Genomic DNA, 12,825 nt, shown 5'->3' with positions numbered 1-12,825 from the left:
CTCTGTTGTTTACTCTTTGTGTTCTTCCCCAAAAGGATTGCTCTCCCCTGTAAATCACTGCACCTTCCCGGATTTGTAAATACATCTGACTTACGCCACCGCCTCTGCCCCACGGCATCGCTTTTTACTTCTCCCATATAGATTGCAGGCAGCTCTATTGATGTTCCATTTATGAGATACACTCCACCAGGTTTCATTTATAACCACGAGGTCAACAGCCTCTATCATTTTCTAACACTGCTCGTTCTTCCTCTTGTTTCAGATACTCCTGGCATTTGTGTACAGACATTTTAGTGCATTGGTATAAAGTTATTACAAAGGAAGATGAATTTTTATTGTCAGGAGGACGCTGCCAAGTGAAATATTACACGCCGTACTTTTATGTTTATTCACTGCTGCGTGTAACGTCCTCTCAGAAGCCTGAAAGTCACGCTCATGCCCTTTTATGTTCGGAAAATATTGATTTATTAAAAAAATTCAGTTTCAACTGGAACTGAAATTATAAATGATGTTTTTATTTTTAACAGCTTTGACTGTCAGAGCACAACTCCTCAGCCCCAAGAACTCTCCCAGTAACTAAAGTTCTGTGAATAAACATTTGGCTACTGAACTCTGATAGCAGTTTCCATTAGGTTTTGTTTTCTTTGATTTTTTTTTTTTTTTTAATAATCTTCTAAAGCACACTCCGTGAGAGCACAGCGATTCCTCCTGTCACTCGGCCATTGAGAACTCAAAGTATGGGTTACAGGAATATTCAAGCTACTTGTGGTATTTGGGGTCTTTAGTTGTTGGCTGATTGTATAATCTTAATTATCCTTCTGGATCCCAACAAACTGATGGCAGCCAGCTGCAGTAACGAGTTCAAAGGTCCTGCTCTAGTCTAGAGCTATAAGCCGTAGGAAGGTTTGCCAGTCAACTAGAGATGCTCTGCTGTCAAGGGACGATTATTTTAACAACTTTATTTAGCACCAGCAAATTTCCCCCATCACTTGCCCCCAAAAATAAGGCTGAGGTGATTTTCAAGGCCAAATTCCCAGGAGAGCTCAGAAGATCTGGCCACCCGCAGTCCTGCTCCTCTGTGGGTGCCTTCCCCCAGGACCCTGCTCCCTATTTGTGGGACAAACTGCAGAAACGCCATGAGTCCTCCCTGCCTCCCCATGTGTCCTGGGATCCCACCAAGTCGTGTGGAATTTTTTATGCAATGCTTTCATAGAATCATAGGTCTAGGGTGGGAGGGACCTTTAAGACCATTGAATCCAACCATCAACATAACACTGAGAAAACAATCACTAAACCCCGTCACTAAGCACCACGTCTACCCATCTCTCAAATACTTCTAGGGATGGTGATTCCAGCACTTCCCTGGGCCTTCTCCTCTGCTCCTTATTTATAGCGTAGCGGAGATTCCGCCTTCCACACCTGAGGCAGCTGCGTTTAATATAATCCCTAGACATCAGAGGATGTTCAATACTTGTAAAACACCCAACAGTTTACTGCAGGGATCTAGGGCAATATGAAGTGCTCTAACAAATGCACGGCCACCTCCCCAGGGACAACCTGTGACACAGGACAGCTATTGGGAATGTCTCAGTAGGCAGGTGAGACCCAAACCCCTGGCCCTAGAAAAAGCTCAACCCCGTGTCTGCTGAGCTACAGGTGACTCCTCGTGATTTAATAACAGTGGGAAGGTGTTGGTGGAAAGCAGCAGAGCGGAGCTCTGTTTACGCCGAGCTCAACTTCTGGGGCACAGCCACAACCCTCCTCTGAACGTGACCCCGTGAAAACAACACCAACGACAGCGATGAGAAGAGAAGCAACACTAATCACGCCTCTAGCGCTTCCCAGACGTAAAAAAAAAAAATCGCTATTCCTTGGGAGAAGGAGCGAAAGCTGAAGCACAGAGAAGCGAAACGATCTCACAAAGGTAGTGTGGGCAATCCTTGACAGCCAGGAGCAGAAGTGGAGTCTCCAGGGTCCCCCGTCTCTGGCCTCCCGGCACCCCACTTCACCAAGGGTTGCTTCTGCCTTTGCAGGCTGAGCATCAGTGCCCCAGTGACATTCCTCATTAAGACCCGCTCAATTTCTCTATTGAATTTATAAAACATATCTATTTTCAAATATTCAGTGATGTAGCGATGCTTTAAAGCAAATGAAACCTGTCTCGGCACCGATACCTGCCCCTGTGCAACGTCATGAGCAGGGACTGCTGAAAAGCTCAAGCGTTGAAAGACCCTTCAGAGCTTGTGCTAGAAGTGATGCCCCTGGCAGCCTCACCTGGTGCCCACCACAGGCTGAGCAGATGTCACACCAGGAAGAAAGAGATGGATCTGCTTTGCTTTCTACTCCCCTCTGACACAAACCCGCTTTGAAATCAAGAACAAAAATGCCCACTCCTGCTAAAATCCCCTATTTAGACTGGTTTCCATTTCTAAGACGAAGGTTCTCCTACGGGAGCTACTTACTCTGGGTGGCTGAAAGGTTGGAGAGGGCTGCCTTGGTGCGACCTGCTAACCACTCCAGGCTCTCGTGCATGTTGGCCAAGGCCTTCAGGTCACTGACGTCCCGTAGGATCTCCTGTTGAGGGATGAGTTTATCTCCCAGGTTGCCGATGAGAACTTCTGACTCTTTGCCGAAAGCAGCCCTGAAATGCAAACCAAAGCCACCTTCAGAAACACAGCACAGGACAGCGAGGGGGAGACACCAGTTACACCATGGAGAAGGTCAAACCAGCCAATGTAGACCTGTTCCAGCGTGGGGTCTCCAGAACGTCGTCTGGCAGAGTTTTTGAAGTCTCGTTACAGTGAATGACACCTTTACCTCAGGGAGGTTTTTTTCTATCCTTCTCCCCGCATCTACAATCTCTGAATCTCCTCATAGTTACAAACTTCATCCCAATCAACTCCCGCACCTCTTCCCCCCACCCACCACCTACACCTTCCTGAGACACGCAGCATTTCCATGTCTCCCTGTGATATGAACAAGTAACGCGCATGCAGTACTTTTAATCTTCCCTTGTAAATCAGCTCTTCCGATCCCCTATTCACTTTTTTTTCCAGACATCTATCAAAAGAAATTTCCTGTGGAACCCGATGGCTTATCATGACAAAGTGACAAACAAATGACTCTGAATATTGGTCCGTGTGTTATTTTACTTGCACGGAGACAGCACCTGGTGAAAAATGATGTCCAGGACAAACGTGCTTACCCCCAAAAAGCTGAAAAAAGTTCTTTTAAGGGGTCTAACTGCTCACTCCACTGTCACGTTCCATCTTTTACATTCAGATTTAGCTTTCCCAATACCTGTCTCCAAGAAGAGCTTGTTTGGTTACATCCCAGAATGATTTGCACGGCAATTTTGCAGGTAAAGGAGCTCTCCTCCGGCATGACTTTTTGTGTGCCGTTAGGATGGAGAAAATCAGGACGTGGTTCCTACATCTCATTACAACAGCTCCTGGCCGAAACCAAGTGCATTTCAGTGAAAGACTCTAAGCGGCACATTTACCACGGTCCTCAGTACCCTCTTCCCGTCATTAGTTGCTCTTTTTGTTATGAATTTGCATTCCACTTTCATTCAGCTTTGCAAATCTCCACTTCCTGTCATTAGCTCTTTTATGAACTTACAATGCGGAATGATGCTGCTGAGCAGAATAGCTGCAGCAAGCTGCAGCAGAATAATCCCACCCGGGGCATTTTAGATACTATCTAAGCGGTTTTATTGCCAACGCCTGCCTAGATTTGTGGGACTTCACTGTCACTTGAGAAAAAGAAAAAAAAAGAAAGAACAGCCCTGAAATGGTTTTAAATTGCTCCATTGAATTCGTTAGGGGCAAAAAATAAAAATAGCCTTCGTTAAAAAAAATCTCTTCGAGGATTTTCTTCTCCTTGACAATAAAAAAATACGCTGCCTTAGGCTGTACTATGGCTTGGGAGGAATCCTTATCTGATGGCTGTGTCTGAGAACTGAGACAGAGGAACATCTCCAGCTCCAGTGGACTATGGCAGTGGTAATTCAGCTGTTCTTCCTCTCTGCAAGATGGGGCTCATTTTGATCCGCTCTGGCTATTGGAAATATATTAAACCCTTTCTGAACTTCAGGAAAGCCCTTAACAAGCTTCCCTGACTGGGTATTAGATAGTCATGAGAGGCTGCAAAGCTTTGGGGAGTGAGGACAGCTGAGCATCTCATCCAAAGTCCACACGGGTGTTTGAAGGTGAATACAAGGTTGAACTGGGTGGACAAGCTCAAAGCCAGGCTTGAACATCTTTTCCTTTGGTAAAGCACAATCGTCCATTCACGGAAAACACGTTGCTGACTTCTACGGCAAACACGAAACACCTCACTCAGCTCTACTCACCTACAAACACTCATATCCTCATCTGTTCCTGTGGAGCAGAAGACATTTACAGATATGCTCTTCCCTCTCCAACCAAACCACTCCTGTTGACTGAGACTATTAAATCCCACTGGCAACTCCACCAGTCACTCGGAAAAATAAGAAATGAAACATTTTGTGAATTCCTACCTTCGTTAACATGGCTTTCCAATACAAAATGCCACTGAAAAAGCACTCTTTTTGGGAACCACAACTTGAGAGCTGTTAAAATGAGGAGTCACTACCCCGCCACTGCCCACAGCCGCGATTACAGATCCGGTTTTATCGCAGGGACGACTCTTCTGCTCTCCCACACATAAAGAGAAACTGTTTTGGCACTGCTTTGGATGACTAGCCTGTGCATGAATAATACAGTGCTTTCAGTCAGGCTGGGAAACATCTATATAACACAAAGCATGGTGTATTTCCTATTTTTGCTCCTGGGAGGAACACAAATAAGGCCTTCTATGGGATACTCTAAAATGTTGTTGGGATCAATGCGATTCTGCCACTCGTTCTAAAACAATGGACGTTTGTACCAAAAGGGCAGCAAATATATTTAATTGTTTTCTTTAATACATCTCCTTGACTGCAGAAACCCCACTTCACTCTTTCGCGCAAACAGAACCCTATAACAGAGACAACCGTCAGCAAGTAACTCCCTTTTAGAAGATAACTGTAAAAAGTTCTGGTAGATTCCTGTAATTTCAATTTAAACCTGCTGTTAGCTTCTCCCTGAAGCAAATTTTCGTTCGTGTTATGGATGCCTGCTTGACAGAATATTCACTACGTGCCTTTCTTTGTCTTTATTAAATTTGCAGGGCTAAACACTTAACTGGAAGGATATAAAAAAACCCAAATCAACTAAATATCCAGCCTTAACTCTGCTCATTTGCATACCTGCGTTAAAATAGCATCTTCCAACCTTTGATTTCCATACAGTTCCTCAGCCAATACTTGTCACATTTGTATTGGTATGTGTGTCTCTACGGCAGAGCCAGCACACACAAAGAGATCGGCAACCACCTTCTGCATTTAATTTCTGGTTTTTTGATGGTGCCGTGGGTAACCTTGGTTTGAATTACCACCGTTTTGAAAATTCAAATCCCGTCCTACCTTACCCACGAAGGTCTGGACTTTGCCAAAGCTTCTGAGAACAAGAAAAGATCCCGCAACTTTTGGTGAGTGCCCAACGATGGAAATTTCCAGCCGGGGAGATGATATATTTTAGAAGGCAAGAAAGCCTCACAACCGAATGAAGTAAAAACCACACCGTTTTAACAAAAGGCAATGCTCCACTCTCCTGCGATTAATTCAGCTGTGCATATATCCACGCTCAAGACGGAGATTAATATTGCGTATCAACCTCACTGCGGATAAAGCGAATTCAAATGCCTTTCTTCCCGGTCCGGCTGTTTCTTTGTGGGAGCTCCCTCTTCCTTACACCGAGACCTGCTGCTTGTGCCACACCGCTACAGCCTCCATTCCCAGCGGATTTGTGCGCATCGCAATCGGGTTCCCTCTTAAATCTCCGATTTGGCAGAGCAGGCCGGCTGCGTTGGCTTACTCCTCCGATTAACCAAGCACCTCATTTTGTTTCCCTTTGTTAAACCATCTAAATTTCTCTTATTTTTTTATTGTCACTTTCCAAACGCAATGACCACCAATGCGTCCGCTTTAGATCCACCCTGGTCTCATGGATACTCTATAGGATGCACAGCGCATCCTTGGCATGGGCCCCATGGATGGGGAGAGGCTGATGTCCTGGTTCCCCAAAGAAGTCTTCTGCAGGCAGATTGGCTTCACCCTCCTCTCCTCCAAGGGGGACTCCCTGGAGATGTTTTTGAGGGATGAGTTGGTAATAAAATTAAACAACATATTGAACGAAACTGCTTGGAAGCAGAGGGACCGAAGACAAGAGACGAGGTTTCCCCTCATCCATATTTCAGCATATACATGAGAGGACGGGAAACCCGTGTGTGAGGGAAGAGAGGCCGGGGAAGAGCACGGGTGATAAATCAGGATGACCTGTGCTACGGTGAAGGCGCCCTCTGCCCGTGCCAGAGCAGGGCTGAACAGCAGCCAAGTGTCCGCATCAATACTGCAGAACGAGGAAGGAGGTCTCTGATGTCCCCTTGGCAGCAGCTTTACATTCACTCACTGCTCCTCTCCCTTTTCTCTGCCAAGAAATTAGTGTCGATTATCCCTTCGTCAAATAATGCCGAGGAAAAAGCTCGCTCGGAGGGCACGTGGAGCTGGAGGAGGAGGGGGGACACCAAGCTCTCTTCAACTACCTAAAAGGAGGTTGTAGCGAGGTGGGGGCTGGTCTCTTTTGCCAAGTAACAAGCGATAGAACAAGAGGAAATGGCCTCAAGTTGCACCAGGGGAGCTTTAGGGTGGATATTAGGAAAAACTTCTTCACCAGGAGGGCTGTCAAAATTTGGAACAGGCTGCCCAGGGAAGCGGTGGAATCGCCATCCCTGGAGGGATTTAAAAGCCGGGTAGACGTGGTGCTGAGGGACATGGGTCAGTGGTGGCCTTGGCTGACGGTTGGACTCGATGATCTGAAAGGTCCCTTCCAACCTAGACGATTCTATGATTCTAAGCAGGAAGACACTGACCCAATGAGGACCTCCTGACCTCCCGTCCTTCCTCATACCCTCTCGACCGCAGACCTCGGAGGGATGCTTAAAGCTGAGCGTCGGATGCTTGCACAGGAGAGGCAACAAAAAGAACTTAAACCGCAGCTAAGAGCAGCGGCCTGAGCTGTGGCTGGAGAGGAAATACCCTAAAAATATCTATTAAAGTGTGAACCGGACAAAGATGCAAATGCTCTAGGAAGAGCTGGCAAAACAAGGATTACTGCTTTGTCACGGTGTTGTACAAAAACCACATTAAATTGAACATCCATGAAAACGTTAGCGAAAACAGTTTCTGGGTAAAAAGCTTGCCATGTAACAACTCAATATGCTACCTAATATAAAGCACTTAAAATATGTATAGTATAGTATATATACAGTCTCAAAACATGATACGCATCATAATGGAAAGATTATAACGATAGTATTTGCACCAGTTTCATGGCGCCTTCGCAGCTCCTTTTGGATCAGTAGATTTTTCTGTGCATTTCTGTCATACAGGAATTTCTACAACTCATTTGTTTCCCGTTGCTGCACTTGAGCCACAGGGGCAGCCCGGAGACCGTGCTTAAAAACTACATGGAAACTACCTGGGCCGACAGATTTCCTCGTGACGCAGTCAAAGAAATCCCTATTATGATTTTGTTTATAAAGAAAAGAGAGAAAAGGTGGTTTGCTGCTTCCTCTCGCACCCAGAATTTGTTCGACAAGCAGAAAAAAAATCGCGCAAGCACCGAAACAAATAACCCACGTGGGTTTTGGGGTTTTTTTTCTGCAAAGGGAAGCCCTCGGAAATGATTCGCTGCCGCACGAACAATAAAAGCCAGCCCAGCCATCCTCCTGCAGAAAGACGCCGTTCCCCTTGTTTCAAAGACTCAGCGCCTGAAGGTATTTTAAAAATTCAGCACATCGAGGCCACTTTTCGCAGCGCATCCAAACAGGCGTTGCCATCCTGATGAAAAGCTGCTGCAAAGGATCCTCGGTGGAGAGAAATTCACCCCGCCAACCTGAGCTATTCGGCTTTAAAGGACTGAAGATCCAGCCCATCCTGAAAAACGACCCAGATTTGAGGTTCGTTGGGATTTTGCAAAGCCTCGGCAACAATTTCTGCATCTCTATTAGGGACCGGCGCAATCGGCGGCAGCTCCGAATCTCTGCTGAGAGGTCACCACACTGTCAAAAAAGCAGACATCGCTAATTGACAATTTTAAGCTGTAACATCACACGCCATCTTCTCGCTGAAATTTATTTGAATATTCTGGTCTTGTTAAGTTTATATTATACGATTTATCACAGCCGACAAGGAAGCGTCTTGGAGTATATTGTGTCGCTCTAACGATGTGATTTAGCGATACAGAATCTCGTTAAAGCAGGAGCTGTTATTAAATCTTTGCGGAGAAGCTCAATCTCCACATTTCTCCTCTGCCTTCCCCCTCCGTCCCCGCTATGCAGTTTAGGGGCACACACATTACCCGAAAAAAGTACCCTGGAAGAGCTGGGCATTGCTGCACTCTTTTCAACAGACAACGCAACTTGTAGGATTAATGAATCCGAAGCTGGAAGATTCTTCCTGGATTCAGGTTTGGAATATATGTAATCCTCCAAAAACCCGAAACCCAGCCTAAATCCTCCCAAACTTCTTTGCCTTCACAAGATAAGCAAAGGCAGAAGGAAACTTCTTGGATACGGAGGTGCCCTGTGAAGATCCAGGCGCTCACTCAGTTTTACACCTCTCGGATGAGACTCTTGACAGCAACGGGATTTAGTATTGGTTGTGCTCGTGATGAAGCACATTTTCCTGTAGGGTCCGAAAAAGAGATCTAGAAACCCATTTCCCATAAAGGAGTAGACTGTCATCAAATGGAAATGGCTCACACCTACAGTACGCTCAGGTTCGTAGTCTCGGTAGAGGGAAAAAAGGTCTACAGTCTGCTGCCAATCTTCCAAAATCATCCTTTCAGCCTTTAAAAGTATTGCCAATATAATGAACAGAGCCTGAGAAATCGGAGAGGGAGATCTTTTATCCTTCAGAGGCAAAGAAACAAGGAAAGCGAGACAGAAAAGCTACATCTGAGAATGGCAGGGAAAGCTAAGAGGGAAAGAAAGGGAAAAGCCTTCCATAAAACACCAAGGCTTCAGAAAAGGACCATGCGTCAGGAGAAACACTATGACAGCAAAAGAGAATAAAAATAATGGAAAGCTCCAAACCCAGCGCTATGAAAACCACCCACCAGACAGCAGATGGAAGAACCCGACATTTAGCTTTTGATGGAAACCTTGGCCAGTGCTTTCCGGCTGCCCAGAGAGGTGGGACAAGGGAAGATCACCCTACCCCAAGGCACGACCTGAACTCCATGCTTCTGCCATCACAGATCTCCCTTTGCATCAAGGAAAGGACTTAACAGTCCAATGCAAATTGTCCCAGCTCGTTCCCAGTTCTGCTTTTTCAGGCTTGCGCAGACTGTTTATTTACACAATGGGCAGTTTACACCACGGGGAACCCTTTGGAAACAGCTGAAATAATTCAAGCTGTGACTAGTCCCAGGAGCTCTCGACCAACCTCCTGAGTTTACTGCCCTCTGGTATCCGAGGAGTTTCCTTCTACTTTTGCTTATCTTGTGAAGGCAAAGAAGTTTTGGAGGATTTAGGCTGGATTTGTTTTTTTTTTGAGGATTACATGTATTCTGAACTTGAATCCAGGCTGGAGAACTGGGCAGAGAGGAACCTAATGAGGTTCACCAGAGGCAAGTGTAGGCTCCCTCACAGGAGCCTTTCTAATACACTGCGGTGCCTCAGACCAAAACCTCCTTTACCTCTTCATCTTGCTCCCAGCGCTAACCAAAGCTTTGCGTTTGGAGTAGAGATGCGCTTAATTGCCCACCAACCCGCTGCGTCCACTCTGCCCCACGAAATGGAAGGGAGAGGAGATACCATCCTCTGGAGCGTACCCCAGTGTCTTTGCTGCCATTGGATGGATGATGTGCTCTCCTCGGACAGAAGCAAGACGTTCTGCGTGCCCCAAGGGAGCTGAGGCGAGACAGTGGTTCCCAAAACACAGTCCCAATATATATCCAAAACTGGAGGGTACCTCTCTTGCTCCCATCACGCCTTCTGGAGGGACACCCTGTAGCCCATCCCTGCTCTCTTCCTTTAGCCTGACATTGTTGTCTTGTCCAACAGCGACACATTTCCAAAGCAGACCCACATCTGCACGCAGGCTCCAGTTTTACACTGGAAATACAGTCAGAAGATCAGCATCAACTAAACCAGGAGGAGAGAAGAGATCCTGAGAGCCCTGGGGCTGTTCAGCCTGGAGAAGAGCAGACTGAGAGGGGATCTCATCAATGCTCATCAATGGCTAAAGGGCGGGTGTCCAGAGGATGGGGCCAGACTCTTCTCCGTGGTGCCCAGCAACAGGACAAGGGGCAATGGGCACAAACTGGAACATGGGAAATTCCATCTGAACGGAAAAACTTCTTTCCTGTGAGGGTGGCAGAGCCCTGGCACAGGCTGCCCAGAGAGGTGGGGGAGTCTCCGTCTCTGGAGACATCCCAAACCCGCCTGGACGCGTTCCTGTGCCACCTGCTCTGGGTGACCCTGCTCTGGCAGGGGGTTGGACTAGATGCTCTCCAGAGGTTCCTTCCAACCCCTATCATTCCGTGATTCTGTAATTAGCAGGGATAATGCAACTGTTTTGACCAATGCCATTTGGGCTGATTTAGTGAAGGATCTGCTGCTGTTCAGGTATCCTGCCACATTGCTCAAATACACCCCCCTCCTTTTAGCGGAGAGCAAGTGAGGATGAGGGATATGGTGTAAGGGAGAACTTTGTAGAGTGGAGATGATGGTTGGACTCAATGATCCCAAGGGTCTTTTCCAACCTAAATGATTCTATGATTCTATGAGCATCCTCAAGTGAGGAGAAGATGCAGGGGAGGAAGCAGCAGGCAGCTGGAGCACCCTGCAGTCAGGGTTATCCTCACTACGACACCAAAAGCAGTGAAAGGAAAAGTCATATGGTAGATGGAGATGCTGAGAAGTGTTTTTTTATTGCTCTATTAACTTTAGCCTGAGAATTTGATCCCAGGTTCAGCGTTCAGGAGCTTGCTGGATTCAAAAGGTGAGAAGGAAACCACCAGCCCTCTCCTAACGCAGGTTTGGTATCTCAGATCTGCAACCAGAATAATCGGCATTGTGGGGTGATCTTCTGACCCACGTGGGGTTTCAAGGCAGACGTGTTGCCCCATGAATTCCCAGCACACCTTCCTCAGCGCCCCAGCGACGCGGTTCCCTTCGGGTCCACAGCGCCCTTGCCACCCCTCCGCTGCAGAGCTGCACCACAACCCAAGAATTTCTGCTGTAACTCGAGCGCGACCAGATCTGAATCTCTTTTTACATTGCTTTTCCTCGTCAAAGGCAAACCTGGAAATGATACATCTTTGGGTTTTATCACCAACGTATCTGATTCGGTAATGAACTGAAAGCTAACCTTTATAAAGCGATAAGGGCAGCATATTTCACACTCGCCCCGGTGCCAAATAGCCTTCAGAGCTTTAAAAACTAATTATACGAATAGAGGCATGACTTTTCTTTCCTTTCTCCCCTTGCCAAGTTCTCAGCTACTATAATATGCTCAATCAGGTCCCTTTGTCTGGCCAACCACACCAGAATATTAATGGGAAGATTCTGCTAGTATCTTACCCTGCCTTTTGACATCTATTCGCAAAAGAGATAGTGGCGGGTTAAGACAACAAAATCAATCACTGTCAACACAGATACGCATGAAGGTTTTTTTTTTTTTTTTTCAAAGACATCGCGTTTGGATTCTTCTTTTTAATTAAACAAATGAGTTACAGGAAACCTGGGGAGGGGGAGGGAAAGAAAACTGTGCATTGACATCTCTTCCTGCCACGGTACAAAAACTGGTGGTAAACTTTCAGGACATATTTAACTCAGCGACATTCATAAAGGGATGTAGTAGTTCCAAGCACTGCTGTCAGCCTTGTTTTATGTCCAAAAAGAACATGCTCCTGTGTTTCATCAAGCTTAAACCTTCCTTTCCAGAAAAGGATGCTCAGTCCTGTCCCTGTTAGCTGAGGAGCGGGGCCCATGAATACAGGTGGGTATCTGTATATCAGGGTTTTAAATACCTTGGATGGTTAAATTGAGAATAAAATGAGCTCTCCCAGGCTCTCCCATTACAGCCATGACCCTAATAACCAAGGTATCCGCAGGAGCCATTTCCCTTTGGCTCCACTGCAGTGTTCAGGCCACAGCAGAATTATTCCCAATTCATCAGCAGTGCCAAGAGGAAGAGAAAAGAAGCAACAGCAGCGAAGAAATCATGTTCCTTTTTATTAGGAGAAAGTCTGAAAAAAGTCTGCTTAAATGGAAGGAAGATGACAAAAAATTGGACAAGCAATTAATTTTATTTTGAAGCTTTCAGGAGAGATCTATTCAACCATGCGCAGATTCTTGAGGAAGTTTATAAGCCATGTCGCTTAGCATCAATGGCTAAAACTGGCGCAGGCTAATTATTATCATTTAAATTAATGCTGCAGGAGTGTTCACATAGCACCCTGAGGAGCTGAGGCTTAGTACATGGTGCTCTGTGCAAACAGATACTGAGAAAAGATCTCGGTTCTGATGCCTAGGCTAAGAAAAAAGGAACAGTACCGGAGCTTTTCCCAATGAATTCAACGTAGATGACCTAATAGGCTTTCCATTCTAACACTGCTGATAGAATTTCACAAAGTACTTCAATTAACGGATAGTAAAATGACCATATTGGACTAAAAAGAATAGTAGGATCAA

General features: G+C 46.1%; 1 protein-coding gene across 1 annotated transcript in view; it reads right to left on the bottom strand.

The window, feature by feature from the left end:
- EXOC4 (exocyst complex component 4) overlaps positions 1–12,825 on the bottom strand; it is a 430,815-nt gene that overhangs the window by 57,362 nt on the left and 360,628 nt on the right. The window contains exon 14 of the mRNA XM_054189731.1: positions 2,463–2,641. Within this exon, the coding sequence (XP_054045706.1) occupies positions 2,463–2,641 (179 nt within the window). The remainder of the gene's footprint in view (positions 1–2,462; positions 2,642–12,825) is intronic.

This window comes from Rissa tridactyla, chromosome 1 (assembly GCF_028500815.1).
Source record: "Rissa tridactyla isolate bRisTri1 chromosome 1, bRisTri1.patW.cur.20221130, whole genome shotgun sequence".
Classification (NCBI taxonomy): domain Eukaryota; kingdom Metazoa; phylum Chordata; class Aves; order Charadriiformes; family Laridae; genus Rissa; species Rissa tridactyla.
Note: the sequence above shows the minus strand (reverse complement) of the source record. Positions and strands in the feature narration are given on the sequence as shown.